A 27646-nucleotide genomic window follows, 5' to 3' on the forward strand; every position below is an offset into this window, starting at 1 on the left:
GTACTAAGTGTTCTGGTATTTCAGCCTATACATATATCTTAATCTATACTATATAAAAATATAATGAACTGAAACGAAAACACATTATTTTGTAATGGAGAGCAGATAAGTTTCCTCTTACAAAAAATGAATCATCATCATCGTTATGTCCTCAATAAAGGAAGAACTTTGATTGCCAATTTGAAAATGATCTCATTTATTTACAAATGGGTTAAATTTGTTCTTATCTACCTCACTGCATACTTATATTGCTTATCTTTGCACCATCTACAATCATTTAGCAAGTGGTCTCTGTCTCGCATGTACGTATATCTGTTCTAAAAATAAAATTATATAAATAGCTAGAGGAGAGGCCATTACTCGTGAACTTTACCCTGGCTGCTCCTTTGTATTGACACCCACCATCATCCAGACCGGTGTAATTGTTACAACTGATGCTTGAACATCAGCAAGCATGGATGTTAAAGGAACCAGGACCTGATTGGAATGCTTGCGACAGAAAGAACTCTGAGGTATTGAAGGAGGTGATGGTGTTAAACTAGACTGCAGAGAAGGGGACTGATACCCAAGTTAAGGTTTGCTAAAAGCATATGCTCATGTTGTACCTAGGTCGTATATAGATAGCTGATGATGCTTTCATTTTCTAGATAATTTTTATTTATAAAAATTAGGTGAGAGGAATATAAGGCCACAATTTGGAATCTTTTGTCATGGCCATGGCCAAGACAGATTTTAACTGCAGAAGTTCATTCCTCTGCAAATGACAGATATGGTCATGTGATTAAATGGTTCATTTGGGGAGCCACACACGTCTAGATTTGATTGCACTGCACAATAACTTTGGGCAAGTGCCTTCCACTATAGTTTGAGATTAATTCAAGCTTTGTAAATGTAATTTGGTAAACAAAACTATAGGAATCTCGTTCAACAGATTACATTTGTTCTTGGGTGGTGGACTTAAAGTGTCGGCTTAACACCACCACCTTAGCCTTGGATAACTCCTTTAGTGGTGTCCACTCTATTGCAAACACCTGGACCAGATTTCCTATATGAAAATAAATTACAATTTATCTGGAGGTCTTAGCCAGTATCCTTTCTGCTTTCTTAACTTGACCATTAAAGAAACATCCCCCTCGAAAAAGTGACACATATAAGTGGATTTCAGTTCAGCTGTGTAAGTTAACAAAGCATTTATCGCATAATAGTGCACTTTGACAGTTTACTGTACTGCTCTTGTTGGGTTTTACAAACTACCCATGAGACACAATATACAGGAGTATCAGTGATAGTGTTGCTACCACCATACTTTTATTGACGTGAACATGTACTATCCAGTTCACAAACAAAGAAGTCATTTGTTGTCCCTTTTTTGTGCAAAGCAATATAATTTGATATTGTTCAGTGATATTGGTGAAATTTACTGATTGTCATATTTGTGGTTGGGTAATTCTATTGGTCACAAACAAGCCACTAGTAGAAGCCTCTGCGTGGTTTCTTGATTTGCTATTGATAACATCCTAGACATCCTCAAGTCATATCCTGCTGAGAGGAATACATTACATAATGTAGTTTGCATATATATTATGTCTGATTGGGGGGTAGGATGGTCACAAGTGGAACACCTGTTGTCACAGGCCTGCTGATTCTGGGTTCATTTGGGGCTAAACAGCAACTCTTCAAAAACATACACTCACACACTTAGACATAAACACATTGAAAACATTACAGCTGTTATTTTCACCACTGTTTTCTTTCTGGTAACAACATAGGTTTAAATTTAATTTATTATTACATAATGATTAATGTAATTTGCTTTCACCATCAAAATCCTTAGGCTTGTAATCCTGCTAATGAATAAATGAATGAGCCCTGTTCAGAACTTCGAAAATGAACTATAAAGCATATATATATTTCACTTGGAGCTCTTTAACACTTTGCAGTGTTTATCTTAACCCTTTTGTTACCATATTTCTGTTGAGATGCTCTGTGTTTCTTTCAATTAATTTTAAATATAACAAAGAACTTAGTAAAATAACTTAATCACTAAACTAGTGTTAGGGACATAAATTGTAATTAAGGCTTGGTAGAAGATTTTAATTCAAAACTTACGAAAACAAGACATTTGCACTACAGAGCCAGAGGCGGTTTTAGCCAGGTTGGTATCGAATGGGTTAATGAAAAAAATAGTTGAATACAAACTATGAACTTTGTGAAATATATCTTTCTTTTTTTTTTGCTAAATATGTTGCTCCTAAAAATCGTTTCTCTCTCTCTTTCTCTCTCACCTCTCTCACACACACTTCATTTTGTATCTGGTTTGCAAGATTCCTTATGTGAATTCATGTGATGAAACAAACTTTGTTGTGCTTGTGCCTTAATATGACATGCTCACTGGTTCAATTACCACTCATTTAGTTATATATACATGTGTGTGTGTGTCTATACACACACATACAGATTGATCCTACTTGGATTCACTGCAATGTAGTAACCTGTCAGTTAAGAGGTTTACTTCCCAACCACATCATTTTCTCTTCAGTTCAACTTTGACACCTTGGGTGTCTTCTACTGTAGCCCTAGGCCAACCAAAATCTTGTGAATGGATTTGGTAGATAGAAACTGAAAGAAGCCTGTTTGAGAGAGAGAGAGAGAGAGTGTGTATGTTTGTGTTTCCTTGACTTGACATCACATGGCAGTTGTAAATGAGTGTCACTGTCATACAAACAGCTGTTATTCGTCCCAATATTCTGCAAAAACATGTCTTGCTTGGAAACAGGTGAGGGCTGGCAACAGGAAGAGCATCCAGTCATAGAAAATCTGCCTCGCTAAAAAAGTCTGTCCAACCCATGCAAGCATGGAAAAGTGAATGTTGAAATGATAATAATGACGACACATATACATAGTGTGTGTGTAGTCCTGACTCTATGATACAGAGTTCATTTTGTCATTGTGTAGTCAGTTCTGTTTTATTCTACAATACTTTGGGAAAGTGTCTTCTTCTGTAGCTTTGGCTGACTAGCACCTTGGGATTGAGGTAAGTAGATGGAAACTATGTAAGTCCATTGTGTGTGTGAAAGTTTACATTTTGAACATAGCATGGAAGTGCTGAGCTGATAAGAAATTACTGGTGTTTGTTGACATTCCCTGTGAAAAAAATCATCTAGCCTTGTTTTTGGAATCAAGTAGAATAAATAATCCCTTATATGCAAAACAGGTAAAGTTTTGAGACAAGAGTGGCATCCATCTATAAAACAATAAATATTCCTCCAACTCATGCTAGCTTGGGAAAATGGATGTAAGAGTGAAGTGTAATAAAATCATCAAATTTTAGTACAAGGCCAGCAATTTTGGTGGCAGGGGTCTGCTTAGCTGGTACTTATTTCACTTGATCCCTAAAGGAAGAAAGGCAAAGTCAACCTGGGCAATATTTGAACTCAGAGTGAAATATAAATTCATATTTGTTACAACTGTGTTCTCACCTGTATGTGTATATATATATATATATATATATTAGTGCTCCAGTTTAGCTGTAAATAGTTCCTATATAGATTACATATTGCAGTTGTACCCATATGCATTGGGAGTAATATGTAATTGAAAAGAGTTTTATTTTTTCCATATAAAACTCATATCATAGCTTCTTATGATCATAGCTTGCTGTGGCATTATATTCAAGTTGCAAGACTAAACAACCTGTTGATGGATAGAAGACAGGATGGTTGGTCACAAGTATCTTGTTTCGGAAAATTTTATCAACTAACTGTATATGTTATTTGTTATATGCATACATCTCTGCATGTATACATACACACTCTCTCTCTCTCTCTCTCTCTCCCTCCCTCCCTCCCTCTCCCCCTCCCTCCCTCCCACCATCTCTCTCTCTCTCTCTTTCTCTCTCTCTCTCTCTCTCTCTCAATATCACAGTCACAGATAACCTTTTAAATTTATGGCCTAAAATGTTGTTGTTTTTGACATTGCTAATCCTTTAGCATCTTCTTGGTTTAGTAATAATTTGACAACATTTATAAACCCATTATCTCCTGATTAAAACAATTTACATATTAGCCCAAGACCCCAACTACAACTCTCGAAGTAACTTTATGCATTTCAGAGATAATACTGGATTTCAGTGGTACTTTCCCTAAAACATTTTTAATGCCCCCCTGTCCAGATTCTGAAGTATTAACTGCAAACATGTAGACTCTATAAACAGAAATTTATCAATCTACATTAATTAGTAAAACTATGCAGTAGTGTATTTTCCTATTTATAAATATAATTTACAAATACAAGGGTGAGTCAAAAATTATCTGCACTTTTACCAAAACTTTCTTTAGGTTAAGTCACACTGCCTTCAGTGCTTATATACTTAAAGGTGATGCTCTTGTGGTTATATAACTGAGGTTTGGTCTTGATTGTTCCCATTCTTTTCTTGTATTACATTAAACATGGCTGCTCTGCTGGCAATGTGCACCAAAGAAGAACAGAAATCAGTGATCTGGTTTCTCTGGTCTGAAGGTGTGTCTGGCTGAAATTCATTGTAGGCTTTTAGTACAATACAAGGACAGCACCCTACCATGTAGAAGTGTGTGTGTGTGTGTGAGGAGATCAAGAAATTTAATGGCCAATTGAAAGAAAAGGATCAGATAGTCCTTTGCCATTGGGGCGATGGATTGGCAGAATCCTTAGACTGTTTGCACAAAATGCTTTGTGGTATTTGTTCTGTATATGTTCTGGGTTCGAATCCCGTTGAGGTCAAATTTGCATTTTATTTCTTCAGAGTTGATAAAATATAGTACCAGTCAAGTACTGGGATCAAGGGTATCGAGTAATCCCCTCCTCCAAATTTTGGTCCTTATTAGAAACATTTAAGTCGATGAGCTGGCAGAATCACTAGCATGCTTGACAAAAAATTACTCAGTGACATTTTGTCTGTCTTTATGTTCTGAGTTCAAATTCTACCAAGCTCACTTTTGCCCTTCATCTGTTAAGGATTGATAAAATAAATACCACTTAAGCACTTGATCAGTATAATTGACTAACTTCCTTACCTAAAATTTCAGGCTTTATCCCTTTAGTTGAAAGAATTATTATTAATTTTGGAAAAGAAAGCATTATACATTACAGAATTTTCTGGTATAGTGTGTGTAACAGGTATTTATGTTCATTTATGTATAAGGACATATTTATATTCATGTATATATAGTCTATATTTATATTCATATATTTAGGTGTGTTTCTGCAATTTAAGAAAAACAATCTGAGTCACAGGGTGTTTAGGCTTTGAAGTTAAAAAAATATTTCCTATTTAAAAAAAAAAAAATTTATGTGGGAGGTAAATCGATTTCAGAAGTAACCAATTTGAATATTTTCCTAGTTACAAGTCTGTAAACCTAGATATAAAATCTTCATCGTTCTTATTAAAGCAAAACAAAATTGTGAGTCTCACATCAACTTTCTATTCAGTATTAACATAGATGGCAACAAAATGTGTATTTTGAGAAAGAATTCACTTCGCAGTCTTAAATTTACACAATCATTATAATTTAATGTAATTTCCATGGTGGCATGAGTGGAATAGTTTGACATGGGTGTCAGTATTTGGACTGAAGTTAAGTAAATAAAGAAGTAGATCTAATGTTTCTGCCACTCTTGTAAAGTGGTTTGTGTTGGGAATGGTATCCAGCCGAAGAAACTAAGCCGAAGATGAAAACTCACGAGTCAGACATGGGCCGCCAACTCATCTAGGAGGGCTATGACTCTGAGTAGGTGCTGATTCAGGCCACAACAACTTAACCCACACTAAAATGGAAAGCAAGCAAAACACTAGTGGAATCGGTGTTGTTGGCATTATTGTCTCTGACCAAGGGTTCTACTCGAGATACGAGAGCTTAACTTCCTCACGACAGAAAATTTATTCCTGTGGAGTTTTTATGTAACCATTTGCCCTCACTAAGGATTGTCATTTTTCCATTAATTTAAGTCATAATTTTTATTTTCTTAATGAAATGAAACTAAATAATGTAAAATACTTCAAAAAATTGTTGCATTTACTTTTTTTTTTATCTGCATAATTTGTGTATAAAGAAATATTAGGAAGAGAGGACAGATTAAACAGTTCATAACCAAAGAAAATGGGGTTGGGATATAACTGTTTGCAAAATTTATCTATAGAATATCTGTAACTTTTTATAGATATACTAGTTCTATATTTTACTATTATATACTCACTATCATCATCATCTTTCAATGGCCAGATGCATTTCCTACTGCCAACACTGTTAATGCTTCTGACCACACATAGATATTGTCTACCTATTTCTAAAACTAGATGGCATGTTGTATAGGTAACTGACTTGGGCACTCAAACTCATAAGAGTGCCATGATGTCAAATGGTGTATCATGGGCATTTTTGAGATTTACCAAAGTCCATTCCTCTGACCACAGCCAATTTGTTAAAGAAAGAGAGAAAAATTGACTTCAGTACAGAACTGGTACTTTATCAATCCTCAAAGGAGTCACAGGCTTACATTGCCTTCGTTATGTTTGAACTTAGAGTGCAGATATCTGGAAAGAATACTCCAAAGTAATCTAGCCAAACCTCTCCCAGTTTTGCTGCCATAAATTGTATAGTTTTAATTATCATTGGTAATTATTATATCCTGTTAATTATTATATCCTGTTAATTATTACATTCTGTTAGGAATTATTTCATACAAGTTATATTTTAAACTCTGTTAATAACGGTAGAAATATGAAAATCAGAATCGTTTAATTTCTTCCCTGTTTCCTCTTTCATTAGTTGATGCACCTGTTTATTTTCTGCTGGATTTATGACTAGCACCATCGCATTACCAATGATGCAGTCTTTGGATTGTTTCCAAAGCATTCCATTAATTGCAGTGAAAGTCACATATGATTTATTTTTATTAATTTTAGAATTCAAAGCAAGAGGTGTTCCATTGGCTCAACCGAACCTATATTGACGTGAACTCATGAGTTCAGTATTTTAGGTTTCTTTTATTCATCATCACCACCACCACATGTCTACTTTTCCTTGCTTTCATGGCTCAGTCAGAAATTGTTGAGGCAGACTTTCAATGACTGGATGCCCTTTCTGTCACCAACCCTCACCTGTTTCCAAGTAAAGCAATATTTCCTGTGACAACCTTACATAGTTTCATGGAATATTGGAAACAGACTTCCCTTGTGTCACAGTGACACTTACAACTGTCATTTGATATCAAGGCAGAGAGACACTAATATACATGTGCACGCTCAGACACACACACACAAAGCAGCCAGTATACTCTGTAAAGTGTTTGGTGTTAGGAAAGGCATTCAGCTGTAGGAACAATGCCAAAACAGACGACTGGAGCCTGATGCAGCCCTCTGGCTTGCTAGTGCCTGTCAAACTGTCCAACCCATGCCAGCATAGAAAACGGATGTTAAATGATGATGATGATTGTATGTGTGTGTGACAGAGGTCTTTCAGTTACCATCTACTAAATCCACTCCTAAGGCTTTTGTCAGCCTGGGGCTATAGTAGACAGCACTTGCCCAAGGTACCATGCTAAGAAACTGAACCGAAAATCAAGTGGTTGGAAAGCAAACTCCTTCCCACTCAGCCAAGACTGCACCTTTTATTCATATTCTTTTGTTCATAACAGCTAAGGTGTTATTCATACCATCTTGGCTGTTATTGCAGATATGGGGGTGGTTAAAGTGGCTCAGTGTTACATAGAATGCCTTTTCTCCGTATCTCTGTGTTCTGTGTTCACATCCTGCTGCGGTCAGCTTTGCCTTTCATCTTGGGAGCAGGGTGGGTGAATAAAAATGTACCAATTCATGGCAGTGGATTGGTGGAACTTTTAGAGTCTTGGAATTAGATGTTATGCAAGATCTAATTGAGATCATTGCATTCTGAAAAACAATTGCTGCAACAGTACTAGTGCCTGGCTGTGACAGCCTAAACCTGCAGTTTCCTTGAATAACGTCAGTGGCATAGAGAATGGAGGCTTGCATGCAGGATCAACTGCCAGTAGTAGCAGCATCAGTAGTACTACAACACTTTTATCCAGACCAGCACATACAAGTGGAGGCACATGGTTAATCATAGCCAGTAGAGGACCCTAGAGATATTGTAACTAAATATGATTATTAGGAAGCACCAGGCTAAATCTGTTATAGAAGCAGTTTGTCTAAGATATATATTTAAGTTTGCAACTAAAATGAAAAAAAAAAAAGGCTTTTTAATAGATCCTAGTGGAAGTTTATTTTGATGAAAATGTTACTTATGTTATTTAAAAATTTAAAAACATTTTTTTTTATGGTTCTAAATGGTGCAAAGTTGAAATCAAATGAGAAAAAACTTCATTCTTGGACAGGAAAGGGTTTTCATTTTGGCTACAAAAAAAGAAGCAAATTTCTTTTAATCAATTACAAAACAGTTTAAACTTTTGTTCCATAAAAGGATCATTTATATTCTCTGTGGATGAGATATTTGAATTACTCTTTTGTTTTGGACATTCTACCAGAGGGAAGCATTAGAGTGTTTCTGTAGCAAAAGATTGGGTGGAAATGAATGTTTTTGTTTCATTTCATTTCTTTCCTTTTACATCTGATTTTCTGTGCTTGTGTGGGTCAGATGAATATATTACTGATACATTATTTTACAATCTGGATGCTCTTCCTGTCACTAACCCTCACTTGAAAAACAAGTGAGGGATTTCTTATTCCATGCATCTTTCAAAGGTGTAAAACCAGTGAAGGACACATTGACAGGAAAAATAACTGTAACATCAGTTTGTAGTTCAACAATTTTCTGAGAAGTACGTGTGTATGCACATATGTATGCATACAAAACATACAGTCACACATACACACACAATGGGCTTCTTTCAGTTTCTCTCAACCAAACCTATTCACAAGATTTTATTCATCCTAGAGCTATAATAGAAGGCAGTTGTCGAAGTGCCATGCAGTGGGATTGAACCTGAAACCATGTGGTTGTAAAATGAACATTTTAACTACACAGTAATGTTTCTCTCATCTAAACACAACCAAGCAAAACAGTTGAATAGATGAGGTTTTTAGCCACAAATTCATGATGTGAGAGTTCAAATCTACAGCTGATGTTATTTTGTTGCATGGTTTTTCAGGGTTGGTGATTGGGGACTCCTTGAAATAAGGTTTTTATTCTATCCAAGAATCAGTTTGATTCTCAATTGCTACACCTTTTGGATTAAAGTAGCAGCAGTAAAAGTTCCTTGTATCTTAAATGAAAGGATAGCATCATTATCATCATACATCCGTTTTCCATGCTGGCAGGAGCCGGCCATTTGATGAGCTGCCTTGGCTGCTTGTTTGTTTTGGCATGTTTTCTATGGCTGGATGCCCTTCCTAATGCCAACCACTTTACAGTGTGTACTGGGTGCCTTTACACAGCACCGGCATGGGTGCGTTTACGTGGCACCATCCTGCAAGGTTAGGAATTCTCAGCTGGAGAGGGATGCAGGGGATAGCCTTGTATGCAAGCACAACCATGCTTTTACTTAGCTTGATGATCAATATTTTACAATTCAAGTTCTTTATAATAATAGTCCTTCTTGCTATAGGCACAAAACCAAAAGGGGTGGGAATGTAACTCAGTTACACCCCACCCCTCCCTGCATGTGCACTCGGCTGGTACTTAATTTATTGACCACAAGGTTGAGAGGCAAAGTCAACAGAATTTAAACATAAGACAGACGAAATACCACTAAGTATTTTGTCTGACATGCTAATGATTCTGCAAGTTTGCTACCTTAATAATAATGGTAATAATAACGAGCACTCAGAGAGTGCAAACCTCTGCCAAGGCAACACCAGCATCCTCTCAACGATTAGCCAGAGATGGTTTTTAAAATGAGAATATCTGAAATAAAATTGATTGCTCTCACAAACGAGAATACTAAAAATGAACCTGACTGCTCTCAGAAATTAAGTTAAAAATCAGAAAAAATAATCCAGAATCGTTGTACAGTACCAGATCGATCCCAAAATCTTATCAGTCCGTGCCAGTCACAAGGCCAAACATCTCTGAAAGTTTCATCTGAATCCATCCAGAAGTTCTTGAGATATCTTGTCCACAGGCAAATAAACATGACTGCAAAACAATACCTCTGCCTTCGCAGAAGTAATAATGACTTAATGTAACATTATCAGTCATCTTTACTGTTTAATAGTGCTTCATTTTATGTTGATGTGGATTTGGTAAATATTCATTTCAATAACATTATACCTTTTGTTTATAGCATTCCCCTGTCTTTTACCCAGTAGGTGTCCTCCCTGTTTTCTGCTCTTAATTTTCTCTTCCTTCATCTGCAACCAAACCAAAACAATCATTTACATCATCATCATCATCGTTTAACGTCCGTTCTCCATGCTAGCATGGGTTGGACGGTTTGACCGGGGATCTGGGAAGCCAGAAGGCTGCACCAGGCTCCGGTCTTATCTGGCAATGTTTCTACAGCTGGATGCCCTTCCTAACGCCAACCACTCTGTGAGTGTAGTGGGTGCTTTTTACGTGCCACCTGCACTGGAGCCAGGCAAGGCTGGCATCGGCCACGGTCGGATTGGTGCATTTTACGTGCCACCTGCACGGAAGCCAGTCGAGGCGGCACTGGCTTCGGCCACGATTCGGATGGTGCTTTTTACGTGCCACCGACACGGAAGCCAGTCGAGGCAGCGCTGGCATCGGCCACGATTCGGATAGTGCTTTTTACGTATCTCCAGTCCAGGGGTCCTGGCATCTGCCAGGTGTCAGTCATAGGATTGGTTCAATTTCGATTCCGATTTCGATTTCTATAAAAACAGACCTAATATGTCAGAATCGAAAACACAGTATGTAAATGCACAAAAAAAAAAAAAAGGTGGTGGTACTTAAAAATATCTTATCTGTGAAGGGGTTATCATAAGGTTTATGTCTAGTTCTTTCTTCAGAGATATTTAAACTGGTATATTACCAGTTTAAATATCAACAATTGATGACAATTGTTGAAACATTTGAAATTTATTTACACATCAGATAGGGACAATAGCAACATCATCATCATGATTTTATCCTTTTCGTTTGTTTTTTTTTTGTTGTTTTTTTTTTTTGCATGCTGGCATCTGTGATCTTTCACTTATTTCAACCATTGCACTGCAAGCCATGCTGGAGCATCTGCCTTGAAAAATGTAGTTGAACACATCAACTCCAGTACTTATTTTTTTTAAAGCCTGACAATTATTCTATTGGCCACTTTTGCCGAACTGCTAAGTTACAAGGGACTTAAACAAACTAACAGTGGGGCACAAAAACAGACACATACACACACACACACACACACACACACACACACACACACACATGTATGTGTGAAGGTGTATGGCTCACAATCATGAGGTGGTGAGTTTGATTCTCGGACTGGGCTGCGTTGTGTTCTTGAGCAAGACATTTTGTGTCTGGCGCCAAGCTGTATCAGCCTTTTCCTTTCCTTTGGATAACATCGGTAACGTGGAGAGGGGAGGCTGGTACGTATGACTGACTGCCAGTCTTTTAGAAATAACCTTGCCTGGACTTGTGCCTCAGAGGGCAACTTTCTAGATGCAGTCTCATGGCCATTCATGACCAAAAGGTGGTCCTTACCCTTTTTTATACATATCCATAAATACACCCAGCTTCTTTCAGTTTCTGTCTTCCAAATCCATTCACTGGATTAACAGTAGAAGACTCTTGAAGGTGACACACAGTGGGACTGAACTCAAGACCATAAGGTTGGGAAGTAAGCTTCTTAACATACAACTATGTTTTCATATATGTATGGCATTTAAAAATATATATATATATATCTTTTAGTCCAGTGGGAAAGTATCATCAAACCAGAGACTGGGTTCAAATGCTTGCAAGAGTGAACTCCACCAAAGGCACCCCGAAAGTGCCATGTGATGATGTTAAACTGAGTGATGGATTATTAAATCTACCACCTAAGTATCCATGGTGGTAATCCACCACCACAGATTGGGTGTATTATCTTCTTTGTTAATCTGTCACACATACAACACTGAAAATCAGTCAATTTTGTTGTTATATGTCAGGCCTTCTGTGGTCTCCAACCACTTTACAGTGTGGAATCAGTGCATTTATAATACTACCATCACTGGGAAGGTTATCTGTTGCAAGACTAACAAGATAAACAAGATGCTATCCTGTATCTTTTTATTATTATTATTATTATTATAGTGAGCTGCTGGAATCTTTAGCATGTGGACAAAATGTTTAGTGGTACTTGTTCATCTTTGTGTTCTGAGTTCAAATTCTGTCAAGGTTGATTTTTGCCTTTCAATCTTTCAGGACCAATAAAATAAATATCATTTGAACTCTGGAGTCGATGTAATTGACTTACACCCTCCTCCAAAATTGCTAGCCTTGTGTAAAAATTATCATTATTATGATTGTTGTTGTTATTAAGGCGGCTAGCTGGCAGAACTATTAGCATACCAGACAAAATGTTTAGTGGCATTTTGTCCATCTTTTCATTCTGAGTTCAAATGTCACTGAGCTTGACTTCAACTTTCATCCTTTCATGGTTGATAAAATAAGTACCAGTCAAGCACTGGGGTTGATGGACTCAACTAGCCCCCTCCCTCAAAATTTCCAGGCTTTGTGCCTGTAGTAGAAAGGATTGTTATTATTATTTACTGTTCTTCTAGAAAGCTTGACTACTGTAGCTTGTGAAATCTCCCCACCTCCTTTGTGCCTTTATATTTGGTGTGGTTTTCCAGCTTGGTACCTCCCACCAACCACATAGACAGCAAACCTATATAAAAAGCCGCAGTATATCCAATATATATAATATTAGGCATACCAATCATGTCTAACATGTATGTGCGTGTGTTGTTGTTTTCTTGTGTTTTTTCCTTTTTTAATAGTTCTCTGTGTTGTCTTCACTACAAATGTCGAGGGCAACAAATTGGCAGAATCATTAGAATGCCAGGCAAATTGCTTTGTGATGCTTATTCTGGTTCTTTATGTTCTGAGTTCGAATCTCACCAAGCCATCTTTTGAAACCAACTTGTCTGAAACTGCCCATGGTTCTACAATTTAAATTAAAACCTTCCTTCTAAATTTGATGTCAATTTATATTCCAGACACCTGCTTAACGATGGTTATCTAAATAAATTATTTTCAAAATAAATTGAAACAAAGGTAGTGTAATTCAGCAGAAATATTGTAACAAAAAGGTTAAACCCTTTCAGATTAGTATTTTGGAGGAAATAAAGTACCGGTCAGTGTCATTAACTAGTCTTCCCCACTTCAAAATTTCTGGCTTTGCATCTAATCTAAATACATTTGTCTTAGTTCACTCAGCTCTATCAAGAAAATCTATAATATGAAAGTGACTCAGTGAGTTCTGAAGACCTATTCCTAGGTTTCACACACTAGATATACTATATTTTATGTTATGGCAGTAGTTTTCTTGTTAGATACAGTGTAGCAGATGTGGTATATCTACCCAACTGAAGGACAACCTCAGTGTTTAACCCTTTCATTACTGTACTTATGCTCTGTGTTTCTTTTAATTACTTTAAATATAACAAAGAATTTAGCAAAATAACTTAGTTATCATTCAGCTAGTGTTAAGAAGATAAATTGTGAGTAAGGTTTGGTGGAAGATTTTAATTCAAAACTTATGAAAACAAGACATTTGTACTCAGAGCCAGAGCCAGTTTCAGCCGGGTTTGGTAACGAAAGGGTTAAAATTCACCAGAGACAGTTGGTAATCTTACACATGATTCAATCCTAATGATGGGTTGCCAGCCATATCACAACATTGTTAATTGTTAACAATTAAAATAATTTAAAAAGTTTCATGACTGGTCATCTGTTGTATCATTAGTTTCCTTTGTAATACTAAATATTGATATTCTTCCTCATCGTTTCATGGCTTTATGTTAATTTTCAATACTGGGAATCAGTTCTTATTCAGACTTACTGCCCTCATGGATGGATTGGGGGACCACATCTCTCTCTCTCTCTCTCTCTCTCTCTCAGATGTCCAAATTTGGCTATGAGTTCCACAACTAGATGCCCTTCCTAACACCAACTACTTTACAAAGTGTACTGGTGCATTTTATCATGGAACTTCAACTTGGCAAGACTAAGGAGTCATCTTAGCCTGACATTGTCCCAGCTCAATTCATCCTTCCTGCTTCTCCTTTACGAAGTTAACTGGCTGTCTTCATTTATTTTATCTGTATTTTTCCCCTAAAATTACTTTGAATAATAAAATTTCACCTAGAAATATTCCATTTATTTTGGTAGGTCCAAAACACACTTAACCTTTACTAACAGGGGCCTCTTATGTATTTTTCATAGAATTCCAGTTTAACATTCACGGGGTCTTTTTCTGTCCAAATTTTGCTATGCATTCCACAACTGGATAACTCTTCATAACACCCACTGCTTTACAAAGTGTACTGGGTGCTTTATCGTGACACCTCAACTTGGAGTCATCTTAGCCTGACATTGTCTCAGCCCAATTCTCCCTGCCTGCTCACCCTTTACAGTATTAACTGGCTGTGTCTTCATTTATTTTAACTGCATTTTCATTTACTTCAGTAGGTCCAAAACACACTCAGCCCTAACAGAGGCCTCTTGTATAATTTACACAGAATTTCAGTTCAACTTTCACATGGTCTTTTTCTGTTGTCTTACATATTCTTTTATTTTTTTTAAGTATTTGTTTCTTTCAAACTGCAATACGTCTTCTGACTTGACTTTAAATACTAAAAATATCATTTGAATGGAATAAAAAGATTTTTCTTTGTTAAGTCACTGAACCAGGGTTTTTCAGGAGAATGTGTTCATCTGTTTACACTGTTCAATTTTAATTTCAGAGTCCTTCCAGTGAAAAAGAACGTGAATATTATGAAGAAAAGAAGAAAGAGAAGAAACGGGTAAGCTGCACTATTGCTTCAGATCATTGTTGACAAAATTTAGAAAGACTGAAGATATGTAAACCAAGACAGAGTTATCCAGATCATATATCTAGGATAAAATAAAGAGAACAGCTGGTTAGGTTTTATATGAACAAAACATTCGAGCAGGGTCATTGCCAGTGCTGCTGGACTGACTCCTGTGCAGGTGGCACATAAAAAACACCATTTTTTCGAGCGTGGCCATTGCCAGTACCGCCAGACTGGCCCTCGTGCCGGTGGCACTTTAAAAGCACCCACTACACTCTCGGAGTGGTTGGCATTAGGAAGGGCATCCAGCTGTAGAAACTCTGCCAGATCAGACTGGAGCTTGGTGCAGCCATCTGGTTCACCAGTCCTCAGTCAAATCGTCCAACCCATGCTAGAATGGAAAGCGGACGTTAAACGATGATGATGATATATGTGTGTGTGTGTATAAATCGCCAATAGTTCATATATCCAAAAAAGAAGTACACTCTAAAGCATTATAACAGTAATATATTTTTTGGGGAAGTTATAAGTTATGGCCAGTCATAGAGTGACCATTGGCCCAATCTTCTGAGTTCTTTTAGAGGGCTTAGGAAAACTGAAAGACTGCTGCAAAAAGTGTGTGAATCTGAAGGGAATCGTCGTTTAACGTCCGTTCTCCATGCTAGCATGGGTTGGACGGTTCGACCGGGGTTCTGGGAAGCCAGAAGGCTGCACCAGGCTCCAGTCTAATTTGGCAATGTTTCTACAGCTGGATGCCCTTCCTAACGCCAACCACTCCGTGAGTGTAGTGGGTGCTTTTTACGTGCCACCTGCACAGGTGCCAGGCGGGGCTGGCAACGGCCACGGTCAGATTGGTGTATTTTATGTGCCACCGGCACGGAAGCCAGTCGAGGCGGTGCTGGCATCGGCCACGAGTCGGATGTTGAATAAAATCATAATTAACTGATCCTCATGTATTTCCTTTTACCCAAAGCCAGGAACTTTTCAGCACCCCTTCGTGTGTGCCTGTGAGTGTGTATGTATGTATGTATGTATATGTCTCTGCTTGTGATATAAACAGGAATGCATTTTGCACCAAAAACCAATATGAAAGTTTCTCATGGTAACTATTGCAGTATTGTTTGTTCTAACAAGACGTCCGCATTTAAGTGGGGATAAATACATACCCCTACGCACACGCATGTATATTCATATATATATATATATATACACACACTCACACACATACACGCACTGTTGAGCTTAAAACCAAGGCAACACTGTGGTCTTAGTTTACATGGAGAAATGACAGAGCTGATATGGTCTGAGAGACAGGAGAGTAACAGTTGGGTGTAAGACTGGTTCAGAACATATATAAAAAGAAAAAAGAAAATACTCTCTCTCTCCTACATCTTAATAATGAGAAGTTATTAGCTTAACTGGCTTATTTGTCCTGTTATATGGTAATGTCTTCAACTCAACCCATCAGTGAGAATGGCTACAAATACATCTGTTATATTCACCAATTCCATTCCTACTGAAAAGTATTATCAGTCACACAACATTCTCTCACACTCTGTCTCCTCCTCTGCATTATGGTTATTTCATCACGATTTTCATGTCTGCTGTTCTCAAGAGCCTCCAATAGGTTGTCATGTTAAAACATATTTCCCATTCCCACAGTCTACACCACCTCCTTTTTGTGTTTATTGCTAAATTCCCTCTCTCTCTCTCTCTGAGCTGAAGAGAAGCATTTATAGGTCAGTAACATTAGTTTTTGTTTTAAAATTTAATCATAGCAAAACACAGATATTTTTTCCTAAAAACCCTGCCAGTATAATTTACCAATTACAGCTCTGTAAATCTGTTGATCCTTGTTTGTTTCGTTTATTTGTTTTTATTCTTTACAACTCTTGTCTCTTACTTTACCCAGGCAACTGTTTGTTAACAAATCTACCAAATGATTTAAACTGTTCTACACATCCTCTCCTTTCAACCTATTCCACTGGAAATACTCTGTTGTCTTCAGTTTCAAAATAAAATGTAATTTCTTGCTGAACCAGAGATAGTATTTCATTTTCAAAAATGTTCTATTTTAACTTTTACAGGATATTTCTTCAGACCGCTCAAGTGTGGAAGTAAAAAAAAGAAAAGGTATTTTTTTCCCCCTTATTATTTAATCAATTTTCAGAAAGACAGATGGAAATTCAGACTTGGTTGGGGGCTTACTAAACACATGAATACCTGATTTCTAAATGAGATTTCTCTGCATCCTCATCAATTCAGTTTCATTTATTTTCTAAGTTTAAGCAAGGATAATCACTTTTCTTTTACTAAAAATGTACAATTAACTACAGCATCAATAGTTAACTTACATTTTTCTAGTTCATCTGTTTGAAAGATATCGAGAGGCATGTGATAAGAAAGACAGATCATCGTTATAGCCATGTGATTCTAAACATAGTTAATCTTTCAAACTGATTTTTCAAAGGATATTCCTCTTCCACTTGCTTATTTCATTATTTCCCTTCATTCTCCTAACACATAAGTCAAGTGTCACTCAATTTCACGGTCATACATGAAGTGAAATATTATTTAGTCAACTTGTCAGCCTCTGACTGCTGTCTCAGTACTTCAGTACCTACCATTCCTCCAACAGTATTCCATTTAATTGCTAATCCGTACTCCAAGTTGCTTACATTTCAGTTCAGTGCCATGAAAAAAAGCAACAATTGTTTACACTGCAACTCAACCATAACCTTTGCTTGCATTACTACTTCTAATGCATTTTCTGCAAAAATAATTCACTTACTGAGCTTCTGAATTTCAGACTTGTAGAAAGCAAAGATAGACATTTAAACAACCTTGTCTCTATGGTAGCAACTTCATGTAGTCATTAAAAAAATGTTATGCCCAACACATTACTACAGAAAATACTACTACTACTACTACTACTAATAATAATAATCTTGATTAGCTAGAGAATCTCTTACTCTGTGACCTTCTCAAAATGATGTGCCTAATATCGTTTGACATTCTAAATTAGGAGTAATATCTAACCTAGTTGCTGATGGAATTACCATAAATAAAAGATTCCATTTATGAGTGTGAGTTATAAACTTGACTGATAAATTAGTCGTCTCAACTCCAACTTATCATTCTTTCCCATCAAGTTGTTGTGCTGTGAACAGTGAACGTTAAGTTAGTTGATGAATAGACCTTTCTACGCTGTTGGCTCCTCTGCTCTGACTTTTGTTGATTATTATTTCACCGTTTCTTATTGCCCAGAACCTACTTTTTTTTATTTATTTATCTACCCCCCCCCCCTCTTGTTACAATGTTGCCTTCATTTCATTTCAAGACAGCTTTTGTTTTTGTCATTTTTTTGTTTTTTACTCACTGACTAAGGTGGTGTTAAATTTAGATACTGAAATTTAAAGATTTTTATAGAACCTGGTTACAGTAACTACCAAAACGGTTCAAAATAGATGGACTGTAATGGTTCAAGTGAAAGTACACTTTGAATGCTGGATGATTTGTAAAGTGACATCTATCCGTTTTTGAGAAAACATCGCTCAGAAGTTTCTCTGAGTGCTGGTTTGTTTATTGCAGAGAGCCTGAAAAGTAAGAACTATGATACAAAACAGGTGCTTAGCAGAGGGCCTGCTGGTACCTAAGGAGAACTCATCAGCAATTTATCAGCTTTTATCTGGTATCCCTACCCAATATAAAGGGCTAAAGTGTTTTATGGAGTGTTAGCAATTAGCTTTGAATAAATACACCATTTCAGGGAACCAGTATTTTGGGATTCCCAGGCTGTTTTCAAACATATTCAGATAGTTTGGTGCATTATTCAACATGTTAAGAAGGGTGGAAAAGATTTTCAGGTTTCCTGTTTTGACCTGGCAAATGCAATAAGGATGAGCTCCCCATGCATTGTTACACAAAATTAGATTACATCCAGGATATGTGAGGATCAGCAGTCATATTACAACCATATTATTTTGAGGAAAATATTAATATAAAAAATTTTTGATTATAAAGTAATGGGTATAGAAATATTTTTTTATATGTACTGAGAAGGATGAAGATTATATGGTTTAATTATAGTAAAATTTAAATTTTGTACCTTTTGCATAATGGTTTGATAATATTATTTAATATTTACCACCATAGAATTCATAATAAATTAGTAGGAACCAAAATTAAGAATCATAACAGGGTACACCATTTCTCTACCCTCCATCCATGATAAATATGAAGTTGATATTTGAGAAGAGTAAGAAGCTGTTCAAAACTGGTGTGAAGATCAGGAACTAACTACTTGGTACTTCCATCACTGCATGATTTTTTTTTTTTTTAGGTGTCTTTATTGCTCTGGTGGAAAGAAAGAAGAAGAGCAAAAAGCTTGTTGTAGCATAGTTGGTTGAAGTATTCCAGCAATATCACAGTCTGTTTATAACATGAAATCAGCTCAAAGAATGGGAGGTGGGAAGCTGATCCCAACAATCAAGAAGCAGGGAATTAAGAACTTTAACTGTATCCATACAGTACCTCTCAATGATGCCAAAAAATGTATTGAGAGTTAAGGCCACATTGAAAGAAAGACCAACTACCATTGAACCAGTGAAGATTGTTTATGGCGTGGTATCATCAGTATGGCCTCTCCAAGTGTGTGAAACACCAGTAACAAAAGTGAAGAGAATGGAACAGTGTGCTATTGCAAGTTCCTGTGAGAGTGAGTTGGTTTCCCACCAGGCTTTCCAAAAGCTGTACTGCATGGCATTACTACAAGACTCCAGCTGCCTGTAACAGTCACTATTGGAGGAATATAAAGTAGCAAAAGCTCCCTGGTACATGATATTAAAAGATTCAGTGGCTCCCATTGTTTATATAACCTAGCATGGAGTGTTGTCTGAAAGGACATAGAGCATGTGATAAGGTGTTTGAAGTGGTAGATATTGACCTGGAAATGAAAGGGATGATAGGAGTTTCATAAACATACAGGCAGAACAAGGGCAGATAGAGAATAACAAAGGTAGGTAAGTTATTGGGATCAAAGAATTTGGTCGTATATAAGAGAAGGAGAGGGGGTAATTATGGCAGTAGGGTTAGGAAACCAATATTTTTGTAATATAGGAGTTAGAGGAACAAAGGGAGGTATTGTAGAACCATATTATGGATAGCGGAACCAAACCTTATTAAACAGGTTTAATATAGGGTCTTCTTTATACTGGGGGTTTTGGGTGTGTATTAAAGTTGTTTTGTTGTGTGTTTATTTTAGGCAACAGTAAACTCAATGGAGAATCGGTAGAGCTTCAGTTGTCATCGAGTTCTATGAGTAAAGAGGAACACAGGAGACAAGAGAAGCAGTTCAGTAAGCACGACAGCAGCGAGAAGGAAAGAAGCAAAAGAGTAAGTGTTTGAATTTCCACCATCATTATCATTAACAACACCACCATGACCACCACCGTCATCATTATCATTTTGCATTTGCTTTCTATGCCAGTACAAGACAGACAAGTTGTTGCAGAGTGAGGGGATCTTCATTCAGAGTCACTGTGGAGGCGCAATGGCCCAGTGGTTAGGGCAGCAGACTCGCGGTCCTAGGATTGCGGTTTCGATTCCCAGACCGGGCGTTGTGAGTGTTTATTGAGCGAAAACACCTAAAGCTCCACGAGGCTCTTGCAGGGGATGGTGGTGATCCCTGCTGTACTCTTTCACCACAACTTTCTCTCACTCTTACTTCCTGTTTCTGTTGTACCTGTATTTCAAAGGGCCGGCCTTGTCACTCTGTGTCACGCTGAATATCCCCGAGAACTACGTTAAGGGTACACGTGTCTGTGGAGTGCTCAGCCACTTACACGTTAATTTCATGAGCAGGCTGTTCCGTTGATTGGATCAACCGGAACCCTCATCATCGTAACCGACGGAGTGCTTCCATTCAGAGTCACTCCCTTCCTAAACAAGTTTGAGGACAATGTCATACTTGTACATTTCATTTTTTTTTGCTTGGTTTCTGTAGCTAGATTCCTCTCCCAGCACTAACCACTTTACAGTGTGTACTTGATGTGTTTTACTGTGGTACCATTACCAAAGAGGTTGTCATGCCCTTGACAAGGCTTAAGAATCTTCATGAACCCATTTCATCCTCACTTGTTCACTGACCACTTGTGTTCAGTAACCATCATAAACCCCCACCCCTTTCTTAATATTACTGTGAGCTGAACTGAGTCTCTAACATGACACACCCATCTTTCCTCTCAACCTTGTGTCATCTCATCTATCAGTTCTAACATCCTCATATCTTGACTTTTTCCTCTCCTAATATCACTCAACCAATTCACTCATCTCTTCTCCACACATTGGTTCCAACATAACTTACATGGCACCTACTTTCGTTTATTTCTGTTCTTTAAGTGCCCCCCCCCCCCCCCGATCTTCCATAAATGTAGTGATTGTATGTTGTCCTGTTCCAATAATGAATTCATATAGGAGAAGAAGTGGTGAGAAAAGATCTACAGACATTGGGACGCACAGAGGGGATGACAGGATTAAGACACCTGGTGGTTTGCTGTGCTTGAAAAGACACATCAAATTTAGTAAAAGTATGGTTGTCTTTGCAAACAAGCTCATCCCTAACCTTGTAGGTGCTGGTGACATATAAAAAGCACCCAGCACACTCTGTAAAATGGTTGGTATTATGAAGGGCATCCAGCTATAGAAACAAGGAGACTAAACAGCCCTTCAGCTCATCTGCTCCTGTCAAACTGTCTAACCCATGCCAGCATGGAAAACAGATGTTAAATGATGATGATATAGTATCAGATTGAATGTTTTAGGGGTATTTATTCTGACTTTCTGGGTTCTCAGTTCAAAACCTATCAAAGTAATCTTTACTTTTTATCATTCAGAGGTTGACAAAGTACCAGTGAAGTACAAGTGATGGTTCCTCCCTCCCTTTCTCTCTTCCCATCCTGCCCTCTAAGTCTGTGAAATTGTACTGTGAGAAGGGTCATTAAAGGTGTCTAATGATGACCCTTTTTGTAGAAGCAGAGAAGAGGTGATTGAGAGGACCACCAACTTTATTTTATAAAAACTGATAACTATGGCCTGGGGTACAGTACAGCATAACACAACAATAATAATAATAATAATAATCTTCATTGCCTAATGGAAAGAAGCAGAAGTTTTAGAGCATTCACACTTTATACAGCAGAATGTCTAATACCAGTTTCAATGTCATACAAACACAAACCCACATGTGTGCACATCCACGCACAAAGCAGAGAGAAAGTAATTCTGAGAAAGAATGTCGTAACCACCATCTTATCAACAGTAAATGTTATGTCAGTAATGGCGGTGACAAAACCCTTGTTTATTGTCATCATTATCGTCGTTGTTGTTGTTGTTGAGTAAACCCAGTCAAAATCTGTGGCAACAGACCAATGGCATGAAGGCAGCTGATCAAACATTAAAAGACAGCAGCCCACACATATGTAGTCTTTTCAGTTCAGGGCCATGCAGTGTTTAGTCCTGTGTATGTGTGCAGTTACAAATTAGGACATGTGACAGTTGTTGTTGTTGTTGTCCCCTCTCCTCCTCTCATTGGCTTATATATATATATGTGCTTGAAGTGTGTCATAACGGCAGTGACAGGAGTGAAAAAATGTAGTGTAGGTAGACTGCAGGTATAGCTGTGTGGTAAGAAGCTTGCTTGCTAACCACATGGTTCTGGGTTCAGTCCTCACTGCATGGTACCTTGAGCAAGTATCTTCTATAGCCTTGGGCCAACCAAAGCCTTGTGAGTGGATTTGGTAAACGGAAACTGAAAAAACCCTCATGTTTGCATGTGTACGTCCATCCCACCACTGCTTGACAACCAGTGTTGGCGTGTTTACATCCCCATAAATTGTCTGACAACCATGGATGGGTTCTCTTGCTTGTGTGGCATGGTACAGAGTCCTGTTGCCAGACCCACAGTCTTCCAGCAACCACCCTCTTAACCCAGGGCAGCACTACCTCCTACAGGCACTTGATGTAGGCCTCCGTGTTGATTCTGAGGCCGTGTAGGAAGATGAATGGAGGCCTAGTGTCACCATCACTAGTGATCACTCCAAACACCATGATGTTGACTGGATGTTGGATTTTTATTACCCTCAGTACATTTTCTCAGACTGACACCCAAACACTCTGAAATGTTTGTATTGGAGCTTTCAGCGCAAATGCCAAGTAGTAGAGCATGTCACTTCCAAATTTCTGGCTGAGTGATTGCATCATGGTGCTGTTTTTCTCACAGATGGTGCCCAATTGATCCTACTATACTGTGTAGTCGACAAAATCAAAAACAAAAAATGTGCATTCGCAAAATTAAAAATATAAAATGGCAACAATTTAGCCTGTATGTATGTATGTATGTGTGTGTATATATATGTGGAGGCGCAATGGCCTAGTGGTTAGGGCAGTAGACTCGCGGTCGCAGGATCATGGTTTCGATTCCCAGACCAGGCGTTGTGAGTGTTTATTGAGCGAAAACACCTAAAAGCTCCACGAGGCTCCGGCAGAGGGTGGTGATCCCTGCTGTACTCTTTCACCACTCTTTCTCCCACTCTTTCTTCTGTTGGCCTGCTTGTTTAGCCAGTGGGGTGGCGTCATTTGAAGGCTAAAACAATGCGAACGCATTGTGACCAGCTATGTGTAACAACATCTGATGGTCTGGTCGGTCCCGCGATCCCGTGATATATATATAAAGTCCCTAATGAAGCAGGATCGAGAGTAAGAAAAAGTTTTATGAAGACGGTGGGGGAGGGGGGCATCGTTGTTGTTCATCTTGACTCGCATAATTTGTCTTTTATTTGTGTCATTGCAGGAAAGTCGTAGTGGAGAGGATGAGTACCGAGAAAAGGTAAAAGATAAAGAGAAAGAACGTGTGAAACGAGCAGACAAAGAGAAAGTGTATCCTTTTTTTATATAAATTAATTATTGAAGTGACCAGGATGAGGAGCAGGGGTTGGGGTTGAGCCATGGCCATTGTTTTATTATTATACATTGGTTTTGGTTTACTTTAAACTATTGAAGAGCAATGATGGGAGCTGCTGTTAGAAATATATAGAAATTCTTAAGCTTTGGATTTCTGCTTTTTCTTTAGCTGAAAAATTGTGATGGTGATAATAAAAATAGTAATAATGAACATGAGCCAAAGGATGTGATAGGATCCATTATGGTCATGGAATCAAACATTGGAAACCGCGTTCTAGTGGACAAGGGAGAAAAGTCGTGCCTGATCATAGACATTTTGTCCTGGGAGTAACAGGATCAAGGGGGGAGGGGGAAGAGGAGAATAACTTATGAGATATGAAGCTCTGAAATCAAAAAGCTATGGTGAGTGAAAAAAAGGTGTACATTTTGCCAGTAATTGTAGGTGCTTGAGGAACAGTGAACAAAAAAATTAAAAATTGGTCGGAAAAGGTTGGCATAAAAATGAAAACAGAGGACATCCTGGTAGTGCAAGGAGTCTCTACAAAGTTCTTGATGCTTGAAAAGAAAGTACCACCTTAGTTCATTGGAAGTGAACAGCTGAAACATAAATGATACCTCCAGCAACAAGCTGAGTATGTCAGATATTATGATAATAATTTGGATATCAAGATATTTCGTGATTCTACTGAAAGCTTTTTTGCTTAGCACAGTAAGGGTTGTATGAAAGGTGCTAGACACCTATGGTTGTGAGGTGCAACTTGGTATCAAGCAATGCAGTACTGAGTGAACCAAAGGAATAATAATAATAATTCTTTCTACTAAAGGCACAAGGCCTGAAATTTTGGGGGAGGGGACATTGAACCCAGTGTGCAACTGGTACTTAGTTCATTGACCCCAGAAGGATGAAAGGCAAAGTTGACCTCGGTAGAATTTAATAATAATAATAATAAATATCTGAGTGAATAATTATAATAATAATAATAATAATAATAATTAATCTCAGCAAAAATTATCCAGAAAATCCTTGGTAGAGAGTAGGAACAATGTGACTGTCATACAAAGGACTTTTATATGAGAAGATACACAAATGTTTTTTATCCTAGACCACAGGTTGTAGTCTGATAGGAACGTAATTAAAACCTGTTCAAATATCATTCCCATGTAATGGAATTGGTTAAAGCATTTTTTCTATAGCCAGAGGCCCTTCCTGTCACCAACCCTCACTGGTAAAATTTTGGTTGTCCCAAGTCTATTGTAGAAAACCCAAAGTACCATGCAATAGAAAACTGCCTATTGTTCCTAACTAAAGAAATGCTCCAAGGCAGTCTTCACACTGGACTTCTGCTGGTAGCTAGACCTGTTCAGCCTCATGACAAAAAGCTGATAGACTTCATTCCATAAGTCAGCAATGCTCAGATGCTGTACAAATGTGTTGAACAGTTTTTGTGATCTGCTTGTGTCTAGAGTTTATCCTAGTCTAACAATGCCTCCCAATAGCACAGCCTTCTAGAAATTGTTCACAGTCCCGAGGCTAAAAGACTTCCAGAGCAGATTGTTCAGCTGATCTTCATTGATGACTGCAGATTCCTTGTCAACTCTATTGCTCTCAACAGTCTTTAATTCCTCTGTAGAAAGCAACAGTTCACATATCACCAACTGCATTCTCTAACTGGTAGAGAACTGTGAGAACCTGGCTAACATTTTTAAGACTAATTATGCTGTTGGTCTTTGACCAAAGACTGCAGCTCTATCAAAGAGACAAGCTATGAGTCAGTTATAAAACAAAGCAATGTAAAGTACTTTCTCTACACTTGTTGTAATGTCTTAAATGTTATTACTTTATTTTTATATCCAGTCTAGTGGATAGACCAATACATATTTTTAAAGTCATGCCCTTCCTAACAACAAATTTCCTCTGACCCATAAAAGCAGGTGTTAAAGTAATGATGATGGTAATTAAGGTTATTTCTTTCTGAACATTCTTAATTAGTTTAATAATCACTATTAGGAATTAGTAACTATTCACCATTAGGATATGATATAGCTTAGCCATCACTTGCAAATGAGTCTGACCTGATGGCTTTTACCACACTTTCCACTAATTGTTTTTAGGTGCCTGTGTAGTTGCAAGCAGACTCAGTCACCTTTCCAACTCTCCCATCTTTGACCTAAGTGGTGACAGGTGGAGGAGAAAGAGAGAGAGAGCAAGGTTGCACCAGCATTCAACTGGGTTAGCTGATTTGCTTGTCATATTTGCTTGATCTTAACCACTTGAGCATGTCCCTTACTGGCTGACAGTATATGCATCTCCGATCGTGAGCAGGAGTAGTGGAGGAGCATCATAGCCATGTATTGAGAGGGGTTCTTTGGGGTTCGAATAAATGTAACGAAATCAAGGGCATGATGCACCAGCTAGTTCAGGAATTGAATTCACAGCTTTATGCTTGTGAATCCAACACACTAACCACTTGGCTACATGTCTTCATCATCACCACTAGATGTTTTTTATCTTTCACTTGTTTCAGTCATTGGACTGTGGCTGGGCTGGGGCACTGCTTTGAAGGGTCTAACCAAACAAATCAACACCAGTGCTTATTTTTAAGACTGGCACTTATTCTATTGATCTCTTTGGTTGGACCACAAGTTGTAGGGATGGAAACAAAACAACACAGGTTGCCAATTTGTGTAAAGGAGCAGATACACACACACACACACACAAATATATATATATATATATCATCATCATCATCGTTTAACGTCCGCTTTCCATGCTAGCATGGGTTGGACGATTTTGACTGAGGGCTGGCGAGCCAGATGGCTGCACCAGGCTCCAGTCTTGATCTGGCAGTTTCTACAGCTGGATGCCCTTTCTAACGCCAACCACTCTGAGAGTGTAGTGGGTGCTTTTTACATGCCACCAGCACGGGGGCCAGTCAGGTGGTACTGGCAATGACCTCGCTCAAATATTTTTACACGTGCCAGTGAAGCGACATTGTTAACGATCACGCTCGAATGGTGCCCTTTTACGTGTCACGGGTGCGGAAGCCAGTTGGCTGTTCTGGCAACGATCACGCTCGGATGGTGCTCTTGGCACCCTACTAGCACAGGCATAAGTGCCAGTGAGGCGACGCTGGTAACGATCATACTCGAATAGCCGCTCTGTCAACGATCACACTCGTATGGTGCTCTTTTCACCCCGCTAGCATATATATATATACATACATACACACAGTGGGCTTCTTTCAGTTTCCATCTATATAGAAATAATAATTGTCATTAATGTATTTTAACTTGTTCATATGTTTTTGTTGTTTTTTTTTATATAAAATTGTATACATGATTTTTATTTTATATTCCTTGATTCCAGTTTGTCTAGATCTAGCAAGAAACTAAAGAAATAATGATGTCAACTGTTATTTCTTGCTGTTTACACAAGACATTGCTGTGATGTTTCTTGCTTCTGTCTAGTCCCAACTTCAACACATCTGCACAGCTACACTTGTAGGTTAATGAGCAGAGAAGATGGGAAGTGAAGGGAGAAAACAACTTCCCAGCTAAATGCAGCAGACTTTGGAAGACTTTTGTTTTTTAAAAACAAAAAAAAAAATTTTTTTTTTTAAATTCTAAGCAAAAAAAAAACCCCAACAAAAATCACCATCTTTCTGCAAAACATTTACTGCATTTGGTATAAATATG

The 27646-nt window shown here is 37.9% G+C and overlaps 1 protein-coding gene and 1 long non-coding RNA gene across 2 annotated transcripts in view; both read left to right on the forward strand.

Moving 5' to 3' along the window:
- Positions 1–27628, forward strand: part of LOC115218251 (THO complex subunit 2) — a 192947-nt gene extending 165319 nt beyond the window's left edge. Inside the window, exons 35-39 of the mRNA XM_029787996.2 lie at positions 14924–14983; positions 17080–17125; positions 20256–20386; positions 23841–23926; positions 27327–27628. Coding sequence (XP_029643856.1) covers positions 14924–14983; positions 17080–17125; positions 20256–20386; positions 23841–23926; positions 27327–27351 — 348 coding nt within the window. The 3' untranslated portion in view covers positions 27352–27628. The remainder of the gene's footprint in view (positions 1–14923; positions 14984–17079; positions 17126–20255; positions 20387–23840; positions 23927–27326) is intronic.
- On the forward strand, positions 12613–14292 carry LOC118765802. The gene is made up of 2 exons (XR_005001682.1): positions 12613–13580; positions 13779–14292. It is a non-coding gene; the product is annotated as an uncharacterized LOC118765802 (long non-coding RNA).
- Positions 27629–27646: the final 18 nt, after the last annotated feature.

The sequence above is a fragment of the Octopus sinensis genome, linkage group LG13 (genome assembly GCF_006345805.1).
Source record: "Octopus sinensis linkage group LG13, ASM634580v1, whole genome shotgun sequence".
In the NCBI taxonomy this organism is placed as follows: Eukaryota; Metazoa; Mollusca; class Cephalopoda; order Octopoda; family Octopodidae; genus Octopus; species Octopus sinensis.